At 36.6% G+C, this 26,845-nt stretch overlaps 1 protein-coding gene across 1 annotated transcript in view; it reads left to right on the top strand.

Moving 5' to 3' along the window:
* The window catches only part of CDC73 (cell division cycle 73), a 119,011-nt gene that overhangs the window by 73,761 nt on the left and 18,405 nt on the right, over nt 1–26,845 (top strand). Inside the window, exons 11-13 of the mRNA XM_080824367.1 lie at nt 8,356–8,413; nt 14,882–14,917; nt 16,197–16,284. Coding sequence (XP_080680493.1) covers nt 8,356–8,413; nt 14,882–14,917; nt 16,197–16,284 — 182 coding nt within the window. The remainder of the gene's footprint in view (nt 1–8,355; nt 8,414–14,881; nt 14,918–16,196; nt 16,285–26,845) is intronic.

Below are 26,845 nucleotides of genomic sequence, written 5' to 3' on the forward strand. Positions count from 1 at the left end.
AAATATATACAGGTCTGTGTTTATTTTAGCTTCCTCATTCCATTTATTGAGTTACGTTAAATGGTAAAACATTGAATGTTTCTTTTAAAGCTTACAATTTATTATTTTCCTTTCTACCTCTGTTGCCAGTACCTGTAATTGTGTGATTCTCAAAACAGTCAAATTTATCTAATTCCAAACATATACCCTTTGATAGAGGGAGATGGGCAGGAGAATATTATGTTTTTATTCAGTGGAACAGAAGAAGAGCAAATTTATATGGTCATACCATCTTTGAAGAAACCTATATTGAATTATGTCTTTAAACTCAGTTAATTGGACATTTGAGGTCGTACTGCAGTGACATTGTTCCTAGTGACAAGCTATTACTTACATTAAAGTAATGGACTTTCTGGGGAGAATTAGACCTTTCTAATCATCTAAAAATCTAGTTGTCTCATTTTGTTGGCAAGATAATCAAGACCCCGAGAGGTTGTGATTTTCTCAGAGCTCCTCTCTTTAATATGTCAGAGCCAAAGCTAGAACCTGGGGTTCAAGACTTTTAAGTGAAGTTTTTTGCACTGATTTACACTGCCTCTGGTTACATCAGTATATTTGTTTTTAGTCCATGGACCCATAAGGTACACAGATGATCCCTTAACCCTCGCCTTCTGCCACTATAAAAAATCCTGCCAGTTTTAAATAAGAAAGATTGTGCTTTTATTAAACCTCAGTGACACATATAAAAGAATTGCTCATTTGTGCCAGAAAGTTATGTGGCCATTATAGACTTTGGTATTAAAGGAGATAAGTTTCTATGCTTTGGTTTGTGTCTAATGCAGTTTTATAATTAAACATTTCATCTACATTTATGTGGATGTAATTTTTAAATTTGTAGATAAATAAACAAAAAAAATTTTTATATTTTCCCATTATGCAAGAATACCCTGTTAAGGATTTTGTATTTTGTCTCACTCTCTTTTCCTCTCTTTCGATCCAAATTTCACTTGCTGTACTAGTATTAGTCTGGATTCTCCAGAGAAAAAACCCAATGGATAGGTGGATGGATGGATGGATGGATGGATTCTCCAGAGAAAAAACCCAATGGATGGATGGATGGATGGATGGATGGGGAGGAATTGGCACATGTGGTTATGGAAATCATTTAAGAAGCTGGAGACCCTGAAGAGTTGATGGTACAGCTCAAGTCTAAGGTGGAGTCCAAAGGCAAGAGAATGTGGATGTCCCAACTTGACAGCAGCCAGGCAGAGTGCATTCTTTCTCACTCTGCCTTTTTGTTCTGCTCATTTCTTCAGTGGATTCAATGAGGCCCACCCACAATGGGGAATCTGCTTTACTCAGTCTGTTGATTCAAATGTTAATCTTACCCAGAAACATTCTCAGGGACACATCCAGAATGATGTTTTAACAAAATTATCTGGGTGTTCCATTGCCCAGTTAACACATAAAATTAACCTTTAGAGTTACATTCTGAAAACATCTTAGAGAATGATGAATGGCAAACTAGTATTTAGTTTTTTAATCAGTGACTATCTTCTGATGTTATTCACAAGCACTTGTATTGCAGTTTTGTCTGTGACTGTAAAGTTTTAATTCTGTGAGTGGATTTGGGTAGGAAGAGATTTTTGTTTTATCTTCTCTGAGATTAAAATATTACTTTAGTCTCTGCTTCTTTGGTTTCCAGTAGCAGAAACTTGCTCAAGTCAGCATAAGGAACAAAAGGAAATACGTTATAATGGTATAGGAATATTCTGCAGAATCCAGGACTGAGAAATATAAATTGGTCTTAAAAGAACACAGTGAGACATTGGAAAACTGTCAGGAATCAAGGAAGCTTTTCTGTTTCTGTCCGATGCCATATGATTACTTGTCACTTTTTCTGCATCTGTACACCAGCTGTCTGGTCCTTTGTTAGTCCTCCTTAAAGCCAGCCCGCTACAGATAACTGTAGCTCCCATTGCTAGGCATATCTCTTAGTATGGATTTTGAAATCCAAAGGAGAGAAGATATGATTGGGTCAGCTTGTTCACAAGTTTATCCTTTGTGGGTATAGTCCAGCTCTGAAAAGGGGAAATAGGATGTTCTCTGAGTTGACATCCCTTGAAAAGTCTGCCATCATTTGTAATTAGACTGTGTTTATTCTTTTATGCATATTTTGTGTTTTTTAGAAAAGATTTTTTATTATTTATATATATGAATTATCATTTTAAGTGTATAATTCAGTGGCATTAAGTATATCCATAATGTTGTACAGCCATCACCACTCTTTATCTCCAGAACTTTCTCATCATTTGAAACTGAAACTCTGTACACATTAAACAGTTCCCTGTTGCCCTCTCTCCAGCCCCTGGTAACAACTACACTGCTCTCTATTTTATGAATTTGACTCTTCCAGGTACTTCATAGAAGTACAGTCATGCGGTATTGGTCTTTTTGTATCTATCCTACTTCATTTAGCATAATATTTTCAAGGTTCATCCATGTTATGGATATATATATATCAGAATTTCATTCTTTTTTTAAAGACTGAATGATATTCCATTGTATGTATAAACTGTGATTTGTGTATCCATTCATTTGTTAGTGGACATTTGGGTTGTTTTTACCTTTTGGCTATTGTGAATAATGTTATGCACATCAGCATACAAATACCTGGTCAAGTCCCTGCTTTCAGTTCTTCAGTTATATACCGAGAGTTGGAATTGCTAGATCGTATGTAATTCTGTGTTTAGTTTTTTGAGGTACAACCATACTGTTTTTCATAGTACTTATAAATCTTACATTCCCACCAGCCATGCACAAAGATTCTAATATCTCCACATCCTCGTCACTACTTGTTAATTTCTGTTTTGTGTGTGTGTGTGTGTGTGTGTGTGTGTGTGTGTGTGTGTGTTTGATAATAGCTATCCTAATAGGTACGAAGTGTTATCTCTTTGTGGTTTGTAGTGATGTTTGAGCATATTTTCATGTGCTTGTGGACCAGCTGGAGAATGGTCAGTTTCTCAGGAGAAACGTTTATTCAAATTCTTAGCCCATTTTTGAATTGGGATGTTTCTCTTTCGGTTTTGAGTTGAAGGAGGTGTTTGGTTTTTTTTTCTTCCCTGAGGTTGTTTGAGAGTGAGTGAGAGAAGGTGCACTTGTGAGAGCAGGGGGAGGGATAGAGAGAGGGACCAGCAGACTCAGTGCTAAGTGTAGAGTCCACTGTGGGGCTCAGTATCACGAGCAGGAGATCATGACCTGAGGTGAAACCAAGAGTTGGATACTTAACCACCGAGGTGCCCTTTCCCCCCACCCCCAATTGCCCTGGCTGGAATTTCAGATGCTATGTTGAATCAAAGTAGTGAAAGTGGACATACTGTTCCTGATCTTAAGGGGAAAGGTTTCAGTCTTTCCCATTGTGCATGTTAGCTGTTGTGAATTTTTTGTATTTAGTTTTAATTATGTTAAAGAAGTTTCCTTTCATTCCTAGTTTGTTAAGGTGTGTTTGATGTTGTTTTTATTCATGAAAGGATGTTAAATTGTCAGATCCTTTTTCTGTGTCAGTTGAAATTATCATCTATTTGCCCTTCATTCTGTTAATGTGGTATATTTCATCTATTGATTTTCCTGTATTGAAACATCCTTGCCTTCCAGGAATAAATGACACTTGGTCATGGTGTAGTCTATGAACTTGGTTTGTCAGAGACTGTTTTCTTGTGGAAAGAAGTTGATTTAATAAATATTAGTTCCTCTTTATTTTGGACACTAAGTTGAACATACACATACTTACCGAAGGTACTTATGTGCACATTATAAATAACTAAATACATATGTAATTCTTTATAATTTTTAAACTTTCATTTACTGATCCTCCATTAAATTACAAAATTTGATTAAGGCAGGGATCCCTTTGATCTTGTTTATACTGATGCATTCCCAGTTTTTTGATACTCAGTGCTTTGATGAATATGTATAGAATGAATAAATTAATGTTTAAGTCTCTCAATAATTCTTTTTTTTTTTTTTAAAGATTTTATTTATTTATTTGACAGAGAGAGATCACAAGTAGGCAGAGAGGCAGGCAGAGAGAGGGAGAGGGGAGCAGACTCTCTGCTGAGCAGAGAGTCCGATGCGGGACTCGATCCCAGGACCCTGAGATCATGACCTGAGCCGAAGGCAGTGGCTTAACCCACTGAGCCACCCAGGCGCCCCAGTCTCTCAATAATTCTTTATGATATTTTTACCATTTTTACTTAGCAGATTGAAACAGTTTAACAGTGGTGAATCAGTAATACTAAGGGAAATGGCTTTGTTTTAATTAGTTAATGTATATTTTTTAAGAATCTACAGTACGTTAGGCACCATGTAACAGGCATGGAGACATAGTGGACAGTCCCTGACCTAAGTTAGCTTACAGTCTGGTTGAGAGAAGCAGACAAATAAATAGAGAATTCTATAGCAAATGAGGGATTTGATAGAAGTATCAAATCTATATATTTTATAAATACAGTATATTTTAGGAATGTGTTAACTATTTTCTATATTGGCTGACATTGTATGCATATGCCCCTGGGTTATGGCAAATGTAAAAAAATAAGTTGTGCTCATAATTTGTGTTTTGCTCTTAAAATCTTTTATGTTTTCAGTCTCATTGTCATTTGTCTACAGAGTTGCAATTTTCTTTTTCTTTCTTTTTTTAAAAATATTTTGTTTATTTATTTAACAGAGATCACAAGTAGGCAGAGAGGCAGGCGGGGGGGTGGGGGAAGCAGGCCCCCCATTGAGCAGAGAGCCCGATGCAGGGCTCTATCCCAGGACCCTGAGATCATGACCTGAGCCAAAGGCAGAGGCTTTCACCCACTGAGCCACCCAGATGCCCTGCAGTTTTCTTTTTCTACATAGTTTTTCAAAAATTCTTTTTTTTTTTTTTAAAGACTCAGTGTACTTAAAATTCAGATGCTTTTTAAAAAAGCATCCTGGTAGTTGGGGATTCTAAATATCAAACCCACATTTCACGGGAGTGTGTTAGTATAGAAAGACAGAAGCATATAAGGGTACAGTTAGTATTTTTTTTTTTAATATTTTATTTATTTGACAGAGAGAAATCACAACTAGGAAGAGAGGCAGAGAGAGAGAGAGGAGGAAGCAGGCTCCCTGTGGAGCAGAGAGCCTGATGCGGGGCTCGATCCCAGGACCCTGGGATCATGACCTGAGCCGAAGGCAGAGGCCCTAACCCACTGAGCCACCCAGGTGCCCCGTATTTCATTTTTAAAACATGTTATTTTACTGTCATAAGTACAGTAGTCAAAATGATAATTATAAACTGCATATGTATTGTGTGTTTTCTTCATTTAGAATTTTCAGTATTTTATGAAGTTACATATAAGCAGCATTTTTCCAAATAAAGTAAATATAATGCATTCTTTTTCATACTGACACTTGTTACAAATATTTTTTTCTTATGATATTACACATCATGGTATTATTTCCTGCTAGTTTAAAGCAGCAAATAACCAATATTGTCTCTCCCAGTACCAGAAGATTTTTAGATTTTCTCATTTGCTAAAATAAGGCAAGTAAGGATTATAAACAGCATAGTTTGTTTTGCCTTGTTATGTTTTACAAAAACGATTCTATCACTTCTACCATTCTTATCAGTTATTTCTTTTCTAGAATGCCTCAAGTCTTGGTGGAAATTGTAATTGTTCTGACTTTTCAAGAGAAAGCAAGTTTTCCTCTTCAGTTAGCACAGTTTGTCAGCTCTTTTAGTTGTTGGGGTTTTTTTGTTTGTTTGTTTTGTTTTGTTTCTTTGCTGATACTTTATTTTCCCAGATGGGTATTATTTTTCTTTCCCCAGTCCAAATATCTCTAAAAATGTAGAACTGTCAGTCTCTTCCCCATATTACTGCCAAATTATTGTTCCTTTTTCTTAACGTATGCCAGATACGCCATTTTGTAGCCTTTGAAAAACTTCACCTTTGTTTCTTCATGTGGGGTTGATTATATGGTTTCTGAGGTTCTTTATGCAAGGACTTCTATAATTTTATTTCAAAATAGTACAGATTGGAGTGGAATGAACTTTTAGCCCTTAGTATTGGCTAGGGAGTCCTGAACGGGCTATACACTGACATGATCAGCAAAGATCTCCCCAGTTTTTTTTCAAGGAGTCCACAGTCTCCAGTTTAATAGCTGTATAGCTTTGTGTGTGTGAGAGAGTGTGTGAATGCGTGCTTGTACCTAACACTTATTTGTGTTTGTTTACTAACTCCAAAATTAAAGTTATACTGTATTGACTCAAATTTTCAGTACATCTGAGGAGACAATGTTAGAGCTCTTCCGGTTGCAACTAACAGTAACTCTGCTCAAGTAATTAGATAAAAATGTGTGTGGGAGTGCATAGTAGTGAGGTGAGGGATTTTAAAGGCTCATATAATCAAAAGAGGTAGGGGGAGAAGAGGCCTTGCAGGCTATTATAACTAGATAGGTGTTATAAAGGATGTTGTATTCTGCCTCTTTATTTTGTGCATACTGGTGTCATTCTGTCCTCCTCCAGATGGGCTTTCCCCAGGAGTCAAGCGATACATGGTCATCTGTAATTTTTGGTTTACCACCTTGCAGCCTTGTAACTAGAGGTATAACATGCTAGTTCCAATTTATAAAACATACAGGGGAGAACTCTTGATTGACCTAACCTAAGACATATGCCTCTTCCAGTGACCAAGGGCTAAGGCTTATTCCCAAAAAGGGATAATTTGGAGTAGGAGAAGGTCATCAAGCAATGATAACTTACTTTGTAAACAGAAAATACCCAGTTTTGAGTTTATTCAAAAGTATATAAAAACACTTAAGGGTTAGGATTTGTAATGGAAAAGACTTTTTTTTACATATTACTTCTATGTGCTTGTACCTTTTGCTGACCCATGTTATAAGAGCCACAGTCTCTTCATATGATATAGGTATATTTTAGTAGTCACCTGAATCAGTTTTGGTTCTGATTGTTCTCAATATGCACATAGTGCTGTTTTGTTCTTGTGATTTTGAACTTCATCTACTCTTTTGAAAAGAAGGGGCTTTGATTTGGATCCAGCCAACCTTACAGTCAAAATGTAAACAGAAAGATATCTGTATATGTGTGTGCTCATTGTTCTTCTTCTCTCTCATTTCTTTTATTTTTTTCTGTTTCTGTGTGTACTTAAGTCACATTCCATGACTCAGTATTTACATATAAGGATTTCTTAAGTAATATGGGTAACATTTGTTTTATTTTCATGTTTATTGTATAATACCTAGTTGATTCTCTTTATGGACTAACATGAGATGGAAAGCTAAAATGTCTTTGATTTAGTTATTTATTTAAAAAACAACTGTGGTATAGCCTGCCATTCCAAATTATTTTACTATGAAGAGTCTCAAGTTTTGAAGACAATGTAATATGGTTAAAATTAACATTATTTAGCAGTATTTCTTTAGAAATGTTTCTGTGATTCGAATACCGATTTTTATTATTATGGATTTATGTAGTTTCCCTGATAGTTATCAAATTTCATTCAGTTGAGTACGACTAGAGTAATATCTTCACTAGTTGTTTTGAAATTTACATTTGTAGCTTTTTTTTGTTTGTAGTTTTCTATTAAGTGTGAATATGATTAAAACTGTTAAACTAAAGACAGCTTTTTGAGTATCTTAATTATTTCAGAAGCATCTACTCCTGAATATGTAATTGATATATTTCAATACTTAGCATATTTTCTTCTATATATTACATACTTAGTAATTAGTTGAGATTGTTATTTAGTTAAAATTTTCAACCACTCTTAAATGTAACAAATCTTGTCTTTATAAATGTGATTATTTTCCCTGAATATTTTAAAGGCATTTAATTTGAAATGTTTGTGGGATTTTTTAATGCACTGCAAAGTAACAGCATTTACATCTTTCTAATGTGAGATGATGTATCATTTATTCATTTTGAGACTGTTTGATGGAAAAAAGATTGACTCAATTTTAAAATGGGTAATAACATTTATGCAAATATTAAAATTGTCAACAATTAAGCATATCATCAAATTTTTGAAAAATATTATATTCTTAGAATAAACTGTATGATAACAGTTTAAATTTATTTTCTACTAAAGAATCCTTTTATTACCTCATGACCAGTAGCATAAAAGATAAGGGAGGTGTTTTTGTTTTCTGTGGGGTTTTTTTGTTTTGTTTTGCTTTTTGTTTTAATGCTTAGGATCATAACATGTTTAGTGGAGGGACTGATTGAATGAGAGACAAGGAGAATACGAAATTTCTTTGCAGTAATTAAATGGAAGTGTTTATTATGTAAAGGAATTCTAATATTATTTGTTAATTTTTATTCTTTTAAAGGAAGGTGCATCGGCCCGTAAGACTCAGACTCCTGCAGCACAGCCAGTACCAAGACCAGGTGAAATACAAAACTTGGGGATTTTTTTGTTTGGTTTTTAATTGTCACAAATTTTTTTGATACTACAATGCTTTGAAGGAATTGAAATTTTACTTTAATATAAAGTAATATAGGAACATTTACTTGAACAAATAGAGTTGAAGAGTTAAAATTTTTTTAGAAAATGTTTGTAAGATCTTAGAAAAATGTTTTAAAAAGCTATGTATGTGTACACATCCCCTCACCAGTTTCTTGTTCGAGGTACATACGGATGTGATTTTTCCTCCTCTGTCGGAAGCACAGCATTATAATTTTAATAGACTGTTCAGCAGCTTTGATGCTTAGAATTTCAGATGTCTGTGTTCTTGAACATATAAGATTCTGTAATCAGTTCTGTAAAATGTGTGGTAAGCATAAGCATTACTGAAGCTATTTTGGAAATATTTTTCTTCCCTCTTCCTAGTTTCTAAAAAGGTTGATCTTTATAAATGCATGTAGAGACCAGCAATATATTCATTTTAGGTGTTTTGTGTTTGATTTTGGTGTTTTTACATTTAGTGTACTTAAAAGTGTTAGGCTATACCTTTTCTTCTTTTACCTCATCAGTGGTTTTGAAAATGGCTATGAAGAAAATGAATAGGATTGGAAATGCACAGGCAAGAATTTAATTGGGTGATCTTCCTCTTAAATTTGGCAGTATCAATAGTGCAGAATTGGTTGTCTTTTTATTCATAGTATGTTTACAAGCTAACTCTAAAATTATGTAAATTATACATACTAAATACTTCTGGAAGCACTTTAGAAGTACAGTATTATGAATATATGTGGCTTATAGTGGGATAATTTTATATCACAATGTGTCCTGGATCCATATATCTGGATTTTGACATGAGTTGTATTTACTTTTTCTTTTTCTTTCTTTCTTTCTTTTTTTTTTTTTTTAATGACAGTGGATTTGTTTGGAATCTTTATCATTCCTGTTTTTGAGGATGAGTGGAGAAGAGGACTTTACTAGCCATGTGTTAACTTTGGAGCACACTAGATAAATTTATTTCAGATAACAGGACTGTGGCACTGTTTTTTAAGTACAGAGGACCTTAATCAAAAGCCATATTAAGAGTATAAGGAAGAGCAATTAAATTCAATAAATGTTAGTTGAATGCCTTCCATGTACGTACTCAGGGCCAGAAACTAGAAAAAGCTAAAAAGGAGTTCTTTTCAGGAAGGAAGAAAAAGTGATGGCAGTAGGAATTGCTAGACTCAGTTGGGCCCAAACAATACAACCTGTGAAGTAGAGGGATATTATAGAAGCAAATGATTGATATCGAATTGTGTTTCTTTGGAAGGGTGGGATGGGAGGCGATAGTTGGTCAGTCTACAGAGGATCACATTAGAAATTCAGAAATGGTATAATAGGGGAGAAATCACCACTGGAGATTTCTAATGCACTTTTGTGTTGTGTAGTGTAAAATTGTCATTTCACATTTTCTCAAAATCATTTGGTAGACAAGGAAAGGGGTAGGGGAGGCACTGATATCTAAATAAATCAGGTTGTTCAAATGTACCATGTGATAAAATGAAGTTAAGGGATCTGGATTCTATCAGTCAGTTTTGTGACCTTGGGGAAGATCATATGTAAACTATGGAGCTCTGAGTCTTTTCAACTCTTAATATTTTAATCATTCTTTTTCAACTGTTCTACCAAGGTGCACTGGTGATTAAACTGATTGAAATTAATGTGAATTAATATCTCAGAACAAATATTCTGATGCCCATCCATGTGAGATCTCCTCTTCCTTTTCCACAAGTTTTTAGCACTCATCTATGAATAAAAACTTATTTTAGTGGATGTTCAGCAGTTTGTCACCTTTGTCTTGATTAGTGAATTTTTCTTTTGCTGTAGAAATGTTTTTTGTATTTGCCTATGGGATGCAGCCCAGTTTTGAAGAGATACTGTGTAATATATGACATGTTCACTTATGCTGTCTTTTCAAAATTAAAAAAATATATGAATGCTCAAAACCTATTTGGCAGTATAATATGTTATAGATGAGAAATTATCCATTCATAACTTTTATTTGTAGATAGAGTTCGAATCATTTGAAAATGGAGGACTGAACGAACCACCGTTTTGTTTATCTCTTCAGTGGGGTGACTCAAATACTGAGTTCCATTATTGATTACTTTTTTCCTTTTTATTATTCTTTCACCACATGTTTATCTAGCACCAATTGTGCCAGGCAAGTCCCTGGGTAAATTTGATATTTGAAAGTGTCTACAATTATTCTCAACTTCCAAATATTTATTTGGAGAATGTAACTAACAAAAGTACATGTTTTTCAGTGGATTAGGAAGGATAAGCCTTTGATAAGCCATAGCCCTGTACCTTACTGTCATTTTCTTTCTAGCTTAAATCTCTTACCCATATCCTTGCTTCCTGCCTCTTTCTTATGCATGTACAATGCATATTTCCTTTGTCCAGCTTTAATTTTTTACTTTTATTTCATAGATTGCCTGAAATGGGTAGGTGAACTGTAGCTCTAGTTTATCTGCTTTACATATAAGATTGATAGAATTAGCCATTTGTGTATTTTATTTATTTATTACTTAATTTTTAAAATATTTATTTACTTGAGAGAGAGGGAGTGTGAAAGAGAGATCACGAGCAGTGGGAAGGGTTGGGGAGAAGCAACTCCCTGCTGAGCAGGAAGCCTGATGCTGGACTCAATCCCAGGATCCTGGGATCATGACCTGAGTCAAAGGCAGAGGCTTAACTGACTGAGCAACCCAGGTGCCCCACCCCTTGTATATTTTAAAAAGATTGTGCTGGTTCTGTTATCTCATTCCATTATTTTACGTCTATGCTGATGATTTTCAAATTTGTATCTCCAAATCAGACATCTCTTCTTATCTCTGGTATCTTGTATAAATTAACATTTGGATATGCCATAGGCATCTTAAAACTGATGTAAAACCTCTGTTGCCTGAACTTTTCTCCCAAGTGTCTTCTTCATGAATAAACAGCACCACTGTCAACTCTGTTTCTTGAACAAAAAAATTCAGGCGTTACTCTTCATTATTCACTTTTCACATTTGCTTATTGCTCTTCATCTAATAGGTCAGTGACTTCTGTCAAATTTACCTTTTCTGTGTTTCAGATTTGTCTCTTTATCTCTACTACCAGAATTTAAGTCTACACCATTATCATTTCTCTAGACCAGTGCTTCTTGAAGTGTTAGTCCATGACCTATTTCTGGCTTCCAACAAGATACATATAGAAATTGAGAGTACAGTACTGTCACAACATTCAAGTCCATGATCATTTTCTAGTAATTCATTGTTACCGCATTTTGTTCACTTGACCTTGGAAATTTCAAATATATAAAAAAAGACCCTCTTATCTTTACACTTAATTTGAGTAGCACCACTGTGTGGACTACTGTTAATAATCTTGAGCTTTCTGCTTTCATGCTTGTCGCCTTTTGATCCCTTATCTAAATCTTTTGTTTTTCCTTTGCAGAAGATGTGAAATGAAAATCAAGTTATGTCACTTTGTGGCTTAAAAATTACAGGGTTTTCCAGTGGCATTTACATACAAACCTAATATTGCCTAGAAAGTGTGTATGTGTGTGTGTGTGTGTGTGTGTGTATGTATATGTATATATTTTTCCATTTGAAAGCATATATTTTTAACCTCATTTCCTGCCACTCTTTCTTTTGTCCCTGTAGTCTATACATTTGCAGTTCCTTAAGCACAGCAGTTTCTTCCTGTCTTTGGCATTTGCTCACATTCCTACCCCTCACCGGGCTGTTCTTCACTTATTCCTTGCACATTGGCTCCTCTTCATCCTTGAAATCTGAGCTTAAATGGCACTTCTTTGAGAGGCTTTCTCTGCGTGTTCTTTCCAAAGGACACTTTTCTGCCTTTTGTTTCTTAATAATTGAATGTTCAAACTTGTTTAAATATGTTTGTATGCTTGCTTATTTATTTATGGTCTGACTCCCCTACTTTACTGAAGGGTTTTTGAGGGCAGTGACTATTTCTGTTTTATTTATAATAATAATAGGGCCTTGTGCATAAGGCTCTGAATATTTAAGTGAAGACTAATTATATTAGAAATCATACATAGCAATCAATAATAATTACTTATTCTCAGCTTATAAATTTTCAGTCATGGAATTTGCTGAAGGTAGTGGTAGTATTAGTGGTACTAGAAGCAGTAGCATTTAGGATGAGCCTCTATAGCCACAGGGTTTGCTAAATATTAAATATGAGCCAAGATCTGATTAAGGACTTAACCAGCATTGTTAAGATTTTTATAGCAGTTTCAAGATGTAGAAACTATTATTACTGATTTATAGTTGAGGACAACTGAAACTGAATGAATGGTCTGTCAATTCAATTTGCAACGGTAATTTGCCCAGGAAGTGGCAAAATGTAGATAGGAATTGAGATAATCTGAGTACATTCTTCCTCTTAATCACTGTGCCTTATGAACTAGTATTATTCTGCCCTTTCTTCCCCTCTCCCACTTTAAATCAAGCTTAGTATAATGTGTTTGTCATTGTGTCTGGACCTTGGTCCTTATTTAACCAGGGAACTTATTTATATTCTTATGTAATTATTTTTTTGCTACGTCTGTAAATTTTAATATATGTGCTTTCATATTTTGTCTTTTTCTTACATGGGGTCTTCTCACCCTTGAATTTAGTGAATCTTTTTCTAAATTCCTCCGTCCATTGTGGGCTTCTTTAACCAAACCAGTGGTGTTTCAGGCAAAGATTACTCATTTTTTTTTTTTTTTAGCAAGTCCTGTCTCCTGTTTACCCATATATCTAGCCATCCTGTCGTTACTTTATCCCTCCAACAAATACCAAATATTTACTGAGAATATATTATATTCCAAATGATGCTATTTAGCTAATCAGCTAATAGGTGTTTTCCTTGAATCCTATTTTTAAAAATGTTTGAGAAACCTTTTGTATTTTTATCTTAGCAAGTAGAAAGAGATGAGAACACTACTAAATATGTATATGCATGAACTTGTATTAAATATATATTTCTCTGCCTTATGGGACTGGAAAAATCGTACTACTGGACTCCATAAAATTTTATCACAGTAAATAGCCTTAGAAAGGAGTACAAAGTATTAAGTTAAAATGTAGCATTTTCCTGCCTTAAAAAAGAACACATTCCAAAAATGAGTGTATCCCCTTTAAAAATGGTAATCTGAAAAAAAAAAAAAAATAAAAAACAAATAAAAATGGTAATCTGTTTTTAACAACTGATGTTGAGTGAGAATTTTAAATCTCCTAAATTTTTATTTTTGTGATTTAAGGAAGTGGAAATTTTAATACAGTACATGACACATAGAAAGCTGTCAGTAAATTTTTTTGTATGTGTAAATTCTGAAAATTGGATGTACAGCATTTTTAGATTCTAAAACATATTAATCTTGAACCAGGCTGATGTTGCTGTTGTTATGCCAACACCTATTTCCATTATAAAGTCTATTATATAGACGACAATGAAAAGATGAATATTTGTGTTTTTTAACATAACATTCACAGTTTTTTTATTTAAATTCAGTTAGCTAGCATATAGTAAGTACATCATTAGTTTCAGATGTGGAGTTCAATAATTCATCATTTGCATGTTACACCCAGAGCTCTCCACATCATGTGCTTTCAATGCCCATCACCCAATTACCCCATCTCCACGCCCACATCTCCTACGTTCACAATTATTAATAATATGGGCAACTGGGGGCACCTGGGTGACTTAGTCAGTTGAGTGTTCAACTCCTGGTTTTAGCTCAGGTCATGATCTTGTGGTCATGGGATTGAGCCCCACATCAGGCTCTATGCTCAGCACTGACTCTGCTTCAGTTTCTCTCTCCCTCTGCCTCCTGCTCTCGCTCAATTTCTCCTCCCCCCAAATAAATAAAATCTTAAAAAAAAAAAAAGGGCAATTCAAGATAATATAGACCTGCACATGACTCATTGCCTTTAATCTTCTAATGAAAAAACAAATATGAAAAGAGAGAGACAAATGGTAAGAAGTATTTTAGGTCTTAGTTCCCAATAATGCCTTTCTTTTCCCTCCCAGATAGTTAAGCACATTTCCTCCTTCCAGCCTATCCCCCAGTGTTACATGTTTTTGCATTTACTACATTGGCTATCATTTAATTAAGAAACTCTTTGCTGCTTTTGCTAGACTGTAATATCTGTTAATGTAGATACTCAAGAGGTTAGCAATGTAGTATATCCACTTTGTTACAATATATTGTTATATAATGGTAAGGCATTTTAATGTTTTTGTGAAACAGAGAAATTGAGAAAATTGTTATTATTTGAGAAGATTGCAATATGTTTTAAAACTTTATAACTAGTCATATGTAATTTAAATTTTTAGGGCTTAGTTGCTTTGTAACTTTGAAAATAAGAATGTTATTTTGTAACACTCATTTTTTTTTCCTCTCTTAACAGTTTCTCAAGCAAGACCTCCCCCAAATCAGAAGAAAGGTGAGGTTATGCATATAAGTTTAAACTTATTTTATTTTTTATTTTTCTCTTTTTAAATATTTTATTTATTTATTTGACACAGATTGAGAGAGAGAGAGATAGCAAGAGAGGGAATACAAGCTGGGGGAGTGGGAGAGGGAGAAACAGGGAGCCTGATGCAGGGCTCAATCCCGGGACCCTGGGATCATGACCTAAGCCGAAGGCAGACCCTTAACATATGAGCCACCCAGGTGCCCCTGATTTTAAAATTATTTTATTTTTAAGATTTTATTTATTTATTTGACAGAGAGATCACAAGCAGGCAGAGAGGGTGGGGAAGCAGGCTCCCCTCTGAGCAGACAAGGCTTGATCCCAGGACCCTGAGATCATGACCTGAGCAGAAGGCAGAGGCTTAACCCACTGAGCCACCCAGGTGCCCCAGATTTTAAACTTATTTTAAAAAATAAAAGTAGCGGGGCGCCTGGGTGGCTCAGTGGGTTAAAGCCTCTGCCTTCGGCTCAGGTCATGATCTCAGGGTCCTGGGATCGAGCCCCACATCGGGCTCTCTGCTCAGCAGGGAGCCTGCTTCCCCCTCTCTCTCTGCCTGCCTTTCTGCCTACTTGTGATCTCTCTCCCTCTGTCAAATAAATAAATAAAATCTTTAAAAAAAAAAAAATAAATAAAAGTAGGGGTACCTGGTTGGCTCAGTCTGAAGAGCATCTGACTCTTTTTTTTTTTTTTTTTTTAAGATTTTCTTTATTTATTTGACAGACAGATCACAAGTAGGCAGAGAGGCAGACGGGGGGGTGGGGGTGGGCAGGGGGGCAGGGGAAGCAGGCTCCCTGCTGAGCAGAGAGCCCGTTGTGGAGCTCAATCCCAGGACTCTGAGACCATGACCTGAGCCAAAGGCAGAGGCTTAACCCTCTGAGCCACCCAGGCGCCCCAGCATTTGACTCTTGATCATCATGAATTTGAGCCCCATGTTGGGTATAGAGATTACTAAAATAAAGATAAAACTTAAAAATTAAAAAAATAGAAAGTAAAAGTGAGTAAGCCAGATTACAAAACGAAGGCTGATATTATGCTTGTGCAGTTATATCAGATGTTTGTGCATGGTATCCATTCTGATTAGTCTATACTCAGGTCATACTGATTACTAAATATTTTGAATATTATTGTTGACTTAAATATTTCTTTAGCTCAAAGGAGTTAAGATTATAAATTTATTAATTACAAAAGTAACTATATTTCTTTTAATAATAATAACATATTTGCTACCTTTATAATTTTGTCTTTATAGGATCTCGAACACCCATTATCATAATTCCTGCAGCTACCACCTCTTTAATAACCATGCTTAATGCAAAGGACCTTCTACAGGACCTGAAGTAAGTAATTTGTTAAAGTGTTATTTTCATTGGATATGGGGATGTCTTTGAGAATTAGTAGTTAAGAATCTGGTATTCCTTATTTGGAGAAAATAATTTCAGCTTCTGTGCTGTAGGCTTTATAGATAGTCTGAAGTATAATTTTCAGAGCAGAGTACAGAGTACTTGAACAGTGCAGGGGTTTGCGGTACCGATCCCCCACACAATCAAAAATTTACGTTGAACTTTTGACTCATGCAGAAACTTAACTCCTAATAGCCTGTTGTTGATGGATGCCTTAATGATAACATAAGTAATATGTAACATAACAGTCTATTAACACATATTTTTATGTTATATGTATTATATAATGTTTTGTACAATAAAGTAAGCTAGAAAGAAATGTTAAAAAATCACAAGGAAGAGAAAATACATTATTGTATTTTTTAAGAGATTTTGCTTATTTATTTGAGAGAGAGCAAGCATGAACCATGTGGGATGGAGGGCAGAGAGAGAGGGAGAAGCAGACTCTGATCAGGGAACCCAATGTGGGGCTCAGTCCTAGGACCCTGGGACCATGACCTGAGCTGAATGCAGATGCTAATCAGTTGAGCCACCAGGCGCCTGAGTACTGTGTTGCATTTATGTGGCAGGGGGAGGGGTCGGTAACTGAAATCCTGTGTGTAAGTGGACCCATGCACTTTAAACCAGTGTTGTTTAGGGATCCACTGTATATTATTTTCTCTCTGGATCCTTTAGGGAAAATACAGAAATTTTTGGCAAAAGTTGTAATGAAAAGGATGCTATTATGTTAATTTTTAATATGAATTGTTTTGACTTTTTTCTGAAGAACTTGAAGTTCTAAAACAAATTCCAGTTCTCTCCCTCTCCCCTTCTCCAAGTTGTAGTTAAAGAATGGGAAAAGTGAGGCACCTAGATGGCTCAGTCGTTAAGCGGTTGCCCTAGGTTCAGGTCATGATCCCAGGGTTCTGGGATCGAGCCCCGCATCTGGCTCCCTGCTCAGAGGGAAGCCTGCTTCTCCCTCACCCACTGCTGCTGCTTCTGTTTCCTTTCTTGCTGTGTCTCTGTCAAATAAATAAATTAAATCTTTAAAAAAAAAAGATTGGGAAAAGTGATAAAAACTTCTGTATGTATTGTTTACCCTGGGTGTAGGGAATGGTGGAGGTTGGGAGTATAGTTTTTTTACCCTAGAAATCAGTAAAATTTAATTGAAGTTAAAATGAAACCTATATCCTATGTTAAAATTCCTAGATACTTAGCTTCCAGAAATTTTTTTTTTATTGAGATATAGTTGATTTGACATTATTATTAATTCTGGATATATAGTGTAAGAATTTAATATTTGTATATATTGCAGAGTGATCACCACAGAAGTCCAGTTAACATCCATCACCATACATAGTTGAAAAATTTTTTTCTTGTGATGACAACTTTAAAATTCCATTCTCCTAACTACTTTCAAATATGCAGTGCAGTATTATTAACTGTAATCAATGTGTTGTACTTTACATCCCTAGGATGTATTTATATCCCTAGGATGTATCCCTAGGATGTATGTAACTAGAAATGTGTACCGTTTTCATTTGTAACTGGAATTTTGTACCTGAAATTTTTAGTCTTTCTCTTCCTTCCTCATTTCCTGTTTAAAATGAATATAATCACAGTTACACTCAAATTGCTCTAATAAACACACATCATGGTATGTACATAATCTCTCCCCTACCCAACCAGCTTCAGACTTTAAGGATTTTCTAGAAGTATTTATTTTTTAGTTAATATGAATAGGTGTGCCACTTTGGGAGATCATGATGAGCTTTTAAAAATCTTTATACTTCTTGTATTGGCTGTCATTTACAGAAGAAAAATGGCAATGTTAAAATTGCTTTAAATAACTTTCAATTATATGTACATTTGCAAGGCTCAAAATGAGCCATGGTTAAGTGATTTTCAGAATGCTGTCAAGTTTATGAACATTATTACTAACATGGCAAATAATAAGTGGTTTTGCTAGTAATGTCTACTTTTGCTCATGACAGAAGGATATCCACCATGCTTGCCTCTCATTTTAAATTTCATATGCTAGATTCTCATGACAATTATTTGTGCTATTGGTGTTGTGTTGGTTGCATCTGTGAATTGTGGGTGGACCTTGTTCTAAGTCATTATAATTTTATATAGTATACATTATCTTGAGTTAACGGTCTTTCATTTAAAACTGAAAAGTGTATGTGGGCAAGGCACTGTGTGCATGTATGTCTGCATGGGGGCATGGCGGCGGCGCAGGTGTTTTCAGCCACCTTGCTTAGCTAAGCTATGCTTGTCTCCTTTTTAACAAGATAATTTTCTCTTTGCCTGTGTGATACTAGACTTAATAAGTTAAATACAATCATTTTATTATTTTTTTTTAATGTTTTTTTTGTCCGAGAGAGTGAGTGAGAGAACACAGGCAGGGGAAGCGGCAGGCAGAGGGAGAAGCCAGGTGTCCCACTGAGCAAGGAGCCCAGTGTGGGTCTTGATCCCAGGACCCTTAGATCATGACCCGAACCAAAGGCAGATGTTTAACCGGCTGAGCCACCCAAGCATCCCAAAATAGTCATTTTAATAAAATACTTTCAAGGGGAAAATTTGTTTTCCCTCTTCCCACATACAGGCCCAGGAGTTAATACAAGAGAATAATTTCTAAACATTTATTGCAGAATTCATATAATTCAAATATAGTAAAATGTATTTGAAGAAACAGCGGTCACCCTATCCTGTAGTGTTGTCTCGATTTTTTTCAGTCATGCTGATTATTAAAATAGGTAAGTTGTTACAGACTCACTTCAACACTGCTGGATATTTAGCATTTTAAAGATAGTTCATTCTGTTTTTCATCAGGTAGGTGAAAGAAAATGGAGAACCCAACATTCTATATTCTACATAATGTTTTAGAGGATAAGAGTGGTGTGTGTTATGGTCATTAGTTAGAGAGAAAGGGCTTAAAGGTATTCTGTTACAACCTTTTCCTAGTATTTGATACTCTGTTATGGTGCTTCTTATTAAATTGAAATCGTTAGATTGTCCAGTTACCTTATGTAATTAGTGATTAAGTCTTGGCATTTGTTATATATTTAGAGTTTTGCTCACTAAGCTTTAATTATTTGAAGAAATTCTGGATTGAAGACATCCCTTACTTACAGAATGATTTTATAAATTTGCTTTTGTTGGGTGCCACAGGGAACATGACAAGTCTAAAGTTGATTTTTATTTTTTATTAATTTTTTAAAAGATTTTATCTATTTGAGAGAGAGAGCATGAGCGGGGATTGGGGGAGAGGGCAAAAAGCAGGGATCCCAAAGTGGGGCTGGATCCCAGGACCCCAGGATCATGACCTGAATTGAAGGCAGACTCTTAACCTACTGAACCACCAAGGCACCCCTTAAAGTTTATTTTTTTAAATTAATTAATTTATTTATTTTAATAAAGATATAATGTATTTTTATCCTCAGGGGTACAGGTCTGTGAATCACCAGGTTTACACATTTCACAGCACTCATCATAGCACATACCCTCCCCAATGTCCATATCTGCACCACCCTCGCCCGTCCCCCCTCCCCCCAGCAACCCTCAGTCTATTTTTTGAGATTGAGTCTTTTATGGTTTGTCTCCCTCCCAATCCCATCTTCTTTCATTTTTTCTTTTCCTACCTCCCCCCAACCCCCCCACATTGCATCTCCACTTCCTCATATCAAAGAGATCATATGATAGTTGTCTTTCTCCGATTGACTTATTTCGCTAAGCATAATACCCTCTAGTTCCATCCACGTCATCACAAATGGCAAGATTTCATTTCTTTTGATGGCTGCATAGCATTCCATTGTGTATATATACCACATCTTCTTTATCCATTCATCTGTTGATGGACATCTAGGTTCTTTCCACAGTTTGGCTATTGTGGACATTGCTGCTATAAACATTAGGGTGCAAGTGCCCCTTCGGAGCACCACGTTTGTATCTTTAGGATATATACCTAGTAGTGCAATCGCTGGGTCATAGGGTAGCTCTGTTTTCAGTTTTTTGAGGAACCTCCACACTGTTTTCCAGAGTGGTTGCACCAGATTGCATTCCCACCAGCAGTGTAGGAGGGTTCCCCTCTAGGGTTCCCCTCTCTCCGCATCCTCGCCAGCATCTGTCATTTCTTGACTTGTTAATTTTAATCATTCTGACTGGTATGAGGTGGTATCTCATTGTGGTTTTGATTTGTGTTTCCCTGATGCCGAGTGATGTGAAGCATTTTTTCATGTGTCTGTTGGCCATCTGGATGTCTTCTTTGCAGAAATGTCTGTCCATGTCCTCTGCCCATTTCTTGATGGGATTATTTGTTCTTTGGGTGTTGAGTTTGTTAAGCTCTTTATAGATTTTGGATACTAGCCCTTTATCTAATACGTCGTTTGCAAATATCTTCTCCCATTCTGTCAGTTGTCTTTTGGTTTTATTAACTGTTTCCTTTGCTGTGCAAAAGCTTTTGATCTTGATGAAATCCCAATAGTTCATTTTTGCCCTTGCTTCTGTTGCCTTTGGCAATGTTCCTAGGAAGAAGTTGCTGGGGTTGAGGTCAAAGAGGTTGCTGCCTGTGTCCTCCTCAAGGATTTTGATAGATTCCTTTCTCACATTGAGGTCCTTCATCCATTTTGAGTCTATTTTCGTGTGTGGTGTAGGGAAATAGTCCAATTTCATTTTTCTGCATGTGGCTGTCCAATTTTCCCAGCACCATTTGCTGAAGAGGCTGTCTTTTTTCCATTGGACATTCCTTCCTGCTTTGGCGAAGATTAGTTGACCACAGAGTTGAGGGTCTATTTCTGGGCTCTCTATTCTGTTCCACTGATCTATATGTCTGTTTTTGTGCCAGTACCATACTGTCTTGATGATGACAGCTTTGTAATAGTGCTTGAAGTCTGGAATTGTGATGCCTCCGACTTTGGCTTTCTTTTTCAATATTCCTTTGGCTATTTGAGGTCTTTTCTGGTTCCATATAAATTTTAGGATTATTTGTTCTATTCCTTTTAAAAAAAATGCATGGGGGGGCGCGCCTGGGTGGCTCAGTGGGTTAAAGCCTCTGCCTTCGGCTCAGGTCATGATCTCAGGGTCCTGGGATCGAGCCCCACATCGGGCTCTCTGCTCAGCAGAGAGCCTGCTTCCTCCTCTCTCTCTCTGCCTCTCTGCCTACTTGTGATCTCTCTGTCTGTCAAATAAATAAAATCTTTAAAAAAAATTATTGGGATTTTGATAGGGATTGCATAAATGTGTAGATTGCTTTAGGTAGAATAGACATTTTCATAATATTTGTTCTTCCAATCCATGAGCATGGAATATTTTTCCATTTCTTTGTGTCTTCCTCAATTTCTTTCATGAGTACATATAGTTTTCTGAGTATAGATTCTTTGCCTCTTTGGTTAGATTTATTCCTCGGTATCTTATGGTTTTGGGTGCAATTGTAAATGGCACTGACTCCTCAATTTCTCTTTCTTCTGTCTTGTTGTTAGTGTAAAGAAATGCAACTGATTTCTGTGCATTGACTTTATATCCTGATACTACTGAATTCCTGTAAAAGTTCTAGCAATTTTGGAGTGGAGCCTTTTGGGTTTTCCACATATAGTATCATATCATCTGCAAAGAATGATAGTTTGACTTCTTCTTTGCCAATTTGGATGCCTTTAATTTCTTCTTGTTGTCTGATTGCTGAGGCTAGGACTTCTAGTACTATGTTGAACAGCAGTGGTGATAACGGACATCCTTGCCGTGTTCCTGACCTTAGCGGAAAAGCTTTCAGTTTTTCTCCATTGAGAATGATATTTGCGGTGGGTTTTTCATAGATGGCTTTCATAATATTGAGGTATGTGCCCTCTATCCCTACACTTTAAAGAGTTTTAATCAGGAAGGGATGCTGCACTTTGTCAAATGCTTTTTCAGCATCTATTGAGAGTATCATATGGTTCTTATTCTTTCCTTTATTAATGTATTGTATCACATTGATGGGTTTGTGGATGTTGAACCAACCTTCAGCCCTGGAATAAATCCCACTTGATCGTGGTGAATAATCCTTTTAATGTACTGTTGGATCCTATTGGCCAGTATTTTGGTGAGAATTTTCGCATCTGTGTTCATCAAGGATATTGGTCTGTAATTCTCTTCTTTGACGGGATCCTTGTCTGGTTTTGGGATCAAGGTAATGCTGGCCTCATAAAATGAGTTTGGCAGTTTTCCTTCCATTTCTATTTTTTGGAAGAGTTTCAGGAACATAGGTATTAATTCTTCTTTAAATGTTTGGTAGAATTCCCCTGGGAAGCCATCTGGTCCTCGACTTTTGTTTGTTTGGAGATTTTTGATGACTGTTTCAATCTCCTTACTGGTTATGGGTCTGTTCAGGTTTTCTAATTCTTCCTGGTTCAGTTGTGATAGTTTATATGTCTCTAGAAATGTATCCATTTCTTCCAGATTGTCAAATTTGTTGGCGTAGAGTTGCTCCTAGTATGTTCTTATAATTGTTTGTATTTCTTTGGTGTTAGTTGTGATCTCTCCTCTTCCATTCATGATTTTATTTATTTGTGTCCTTTCTCATTTCTTTCTGATAAGTCTTGCCAGGGGTTTGTCAATCTTATTAATTCTTTCAAAGAACCAGCTCCTAGTTTTGTTGATTTGTTCTATTGTTTTTTTGGTTTCTAGTTCATTGATTTCTGCTCTGATCTTTATGATTTCTCCTGCTGGGTTTAGGCTTTCTTTGTTGTTCTTTCTCCAGCTCTTTTAGGTGTAGGGTTAGGTTGTGTATTTGAGACCTTTCTTGTTTCTTGAGAAAGGCTTGCACCACTATATATTTTCCTCTCAGGACTGCCTTTGTTGTGTCCCACAGATTTTGAACCGTTGTGTTTTCATTATCATTTGTTTCCATGAATTTTTTCAATTCTTCTTTAATTTCCTGGTTGACCCATTCATTTTTTAGAAGGATGCTGTTTAGTCTCCATGTATTTGGGGTCTTTTCAAATTTCCTCTTGTGATTGAGTTCTAGCTTCAGAGCATTGTGGTCTGCAAATATGCAAGGAATGATCCCAACCTTTTGATACCAGTTGAAACCTGATTTATGACCCAGGATGTGGTCTATTCTGGAGAATGTTCCATGTGCAGTAGAGAAGAATTCATATTCTGTTGCTTTGGTTTGGAATATTCTGAATATATCTGTGATGTCCATCTGGTCCAGTGTGTCATTTAAGGCCTTTATTTCCTTGTTGATCTTTTGCTTAGATGATTTGTCCATTTCAGTGAGGGGAGTGTTAAAGTCCCCTGCTATTATTGTATTACTGTCAATGTATTTCTTTGATTTTGTTATTAATTGGTATATATAGTTGGCTGCTCCCATGTTAGGGGCATAGATATTTAAGATTGTTAGGTCTTCTTGTTGGACAGACCCTTTGAGTATGATATAGTGTCCTTCGTCATCTCTTATTACAGTCTTTGGCTTAAAATCTAATTGATCTGGTATAAGGATTGCCACCCCAGCTTTCTTCTGATGTCCATTAGCATGGTACATTGTTTTCCACCCCCTCACTTTAAATCTGGAGGTGTCTTCGGGTCTAAAATGAGTTTCTTGTAGGCAGCATATGGATGGGTTTTGTTTTTTAAACCATTCTGATACCCTGTGTCTTTTGATGGGGCATTTAGCCCATTAACATTCAGGGTAACTATGATATGAATTTAGTGCCATTGTATTGCCTGTAAGGTGACTGTTTCTGTATATTGACTCTGTTTCTTTCTGGTCTACTACTTTTAGGGTCTCTCTTTGCTTAGAGGACCCCTTTCAATATTTCCTGTAGAGCTGGTTTGGTGTTTGCAAATTCTTTCAGCTTTTGTTTGTCCTTTTGTTTTATCTCTCCTCCTATTTTCAATGATAGCCTAGCTGGATATAGTATTCTTGGCTGCATGTTTTTCTCATTTAGTGCTCTGAATATATCGTGCCAGTTCTCTCTGGCCTGCCAGGTCTCTGTGGATAGGTCCGCTGTCAATGTAATGTTTTTACCCTTGTATGTTACAGACTTCTTTTCCCAGGCTGCTTTCAGGATTTTGTCTTTGTCGCTAAGACTTTTAAATTTTACTATCAGGTGACGAGATGTGGACCTATTTTTATTGATTTTGAGGGGTGTTCTTAGCATCTCCTGGATTTTGATGTTTGTTCCCTTTGCCATATTAGGGAAGTTCTCTACAGTAATTCTCTCCAGTATACCTTCTGCTCCCCTCTCTTTCTTCTTCTTCTGGAATCCCAATTATTCTAATGTTGTGTCGCCTTATGGTGTCGCTTATCTCTCGAATTCTTTCCTCATGGTCCAGTATTTGTTTGTCTCGCTTTTGCTCAGCTTTTTTATTCTCTGTGATTTGGTCTTCTATGTCACTAATTCTTTCTTCTGCCTCATTTATCCTAGGAGTAAGAGCTTCCATTTTTGATTGCACCTCATTAATAGCTTTTTTGATTTCAACTTGGTTAGATTTTAGTTCTTTTATTTCTCCAGAAAGGGCTTTTATCTCTCCGGAGCGGGTTTCTCTAATATCTTCTATGTCTTTTTCGAGCCTGGCTAGAACCTTGAGAATCGTCATTCTGAACTCTAGATCTGTCATATTACCAATGCCCATATTGATTAGGTCCCCAGCCTTCAGTACTGCCTCTTGTTCTTTTTTTTTGTGGTGAGTTTTTCCGCCTTGTCATTTTGTCCAGAGAAGATTTACTTTCTCCTCCTCTGGAATTCCACTGCTCTTGGTGAGTGAAGTTGGTCTTGGCTGGGTTTCTTGTTGATCTTCTGGGGGAGGGGCCTGTTGTAGTGATTCTCAAGTATCTTTGCCGCAGGCGGAATTGCACCGCCCTTGCCAGGGGCCGGGCTAAGTAATCTGCTCGGGTTTGCTTTTGGGAGCTTTTGTTCCCTGAGCGCTTTCCGTAGAGTTCCGGAGGACGGGAAGGAAGATGGTGGCCTCCTTATCTCCGGCCTGGAGGAGCCAAGAGCTCGGGCTCCCGCTCCTCAGTGCGCCTCAGAGAAAAGCGCCCAACCGCCCCCACCTCCCTGGCCTCCGCTCTCGCCTGGAGGAAAGCGCTCAATTGCTCACACTTGGAGAAAAGCGCCTGGTCACTTCTGCCTCTGTGGCCTCCAGCCGCGCTCTGTGCCCACCCAGCCTGCGACTGGCTCAAGGTAACCCGGAGCTGAGAGCTCACTCCTTGGCTTTGTCACTGTAGCCGGCTTCCCCCGCTCTAATACCTGCAAGCTCTGTGACACTCAGACATCCCCGGTCCTTCTGTGACCCCGTGGGACCTGGGGTTACGCTGACCCCACGTGGGCTTCCCCCCCAGTTTAGCCTCTGGAGCGATGTCCCTCCGTGGAGCAGACTTTTAAAAATCCTGATTTAGTGCTCCATTGCTCCACCCCTTGCCGGGAGCCGGCCCCTCCCCCTGCGATCTGTCTTCCCGTCGCTTTGGATTCACTTCTCCACAGGTCCTACCTTTCAGAAAGTGATCGATTTTCTTTTTCTAGAATTGTTGCTCTTCTTCTCTTTGATTTCCCGTTGGATTTGTAGGTATTCGCAATGGTTAGATAATCTATCTAGCTGATCTCCTGCTACCCGATGTCCTCTCAGCCTCCTACTTCTCCGCCATCTTGACTCCTCCTTAAAGTTGATTTCTATGTTAAATTCTCAACTCGAGGATTTCTAGTCCACCAGCATAGCATAAATTCAAATGCAGAGTAGACCAGAGTGACATTGGTGTAGGCCCTTGGCTGACAAATTATTGAGGACTCCATTTTCCTCCCCTACTCTATATCCAGATCAAGATGAATACACTTCCTTAAAACTTATTTGGAATTTTTTCCCCCTAGTTTATCCTTTTGTTGATTGTTTACCTCATGTAAGGTTCCATTTCTAGTTCTTTGTGTCCATCCTTTGTGTCAGTGGTAAAAACCAAGTCTCAAGAAAGTGTTCCTGTCTTCCATTTTAATCCACTGCAGCACCAGTGATTTCTGGCCCATGACTATTTTCTTTCCAGCTCAGCTACACATTTCAGGTATTTGTTTTATTTTTTCTGACATTTCTTGGAAGGGTTTTTATAATTATTGGAACTGGAACTTTATAAGGTGTATTTAATCTGTCTATACTAACTTTGTTCATTCAACACTCCAGAGCAATAAACTAAAAATCAAAGTGTTATGTAGATAAATATATTGCAAGTTCAACCTTCTTGGAGCTCACATGATTGTGTTAGGAGTCATTTGTTGTAACTGATGAGAAATAAAATATGTTCCAACAGTTAGTATAAAACCCAATTTTAATGCCTTATTATTGAGAGTACAGTGAAAAGTATAATTTTCTTTGACACTAACATATAAACAAATCACATCTTGAAGAAAAGTTCAGAATCAAATTAGACTCAGCAATAATATACCACCCATTAAAAACTTCATCTAGCTCCTCTCACAAATAATGTGGTGTTAGTGAGACCGTACATAACCATAGTGATTTTTTTTAATAATCTAAGGAAATACTTGAAATTTAATAT

This window comes from Martes martes, assembly GCF_963455335.1.
Source record: "Martes martes genome assembly, chromosome: 15".
Lineage (NCBI taxonomy): Eukaryota > Metazoa > Chordata > Mammalia > Carnivora > Mustelidae > Martes > Martes martes.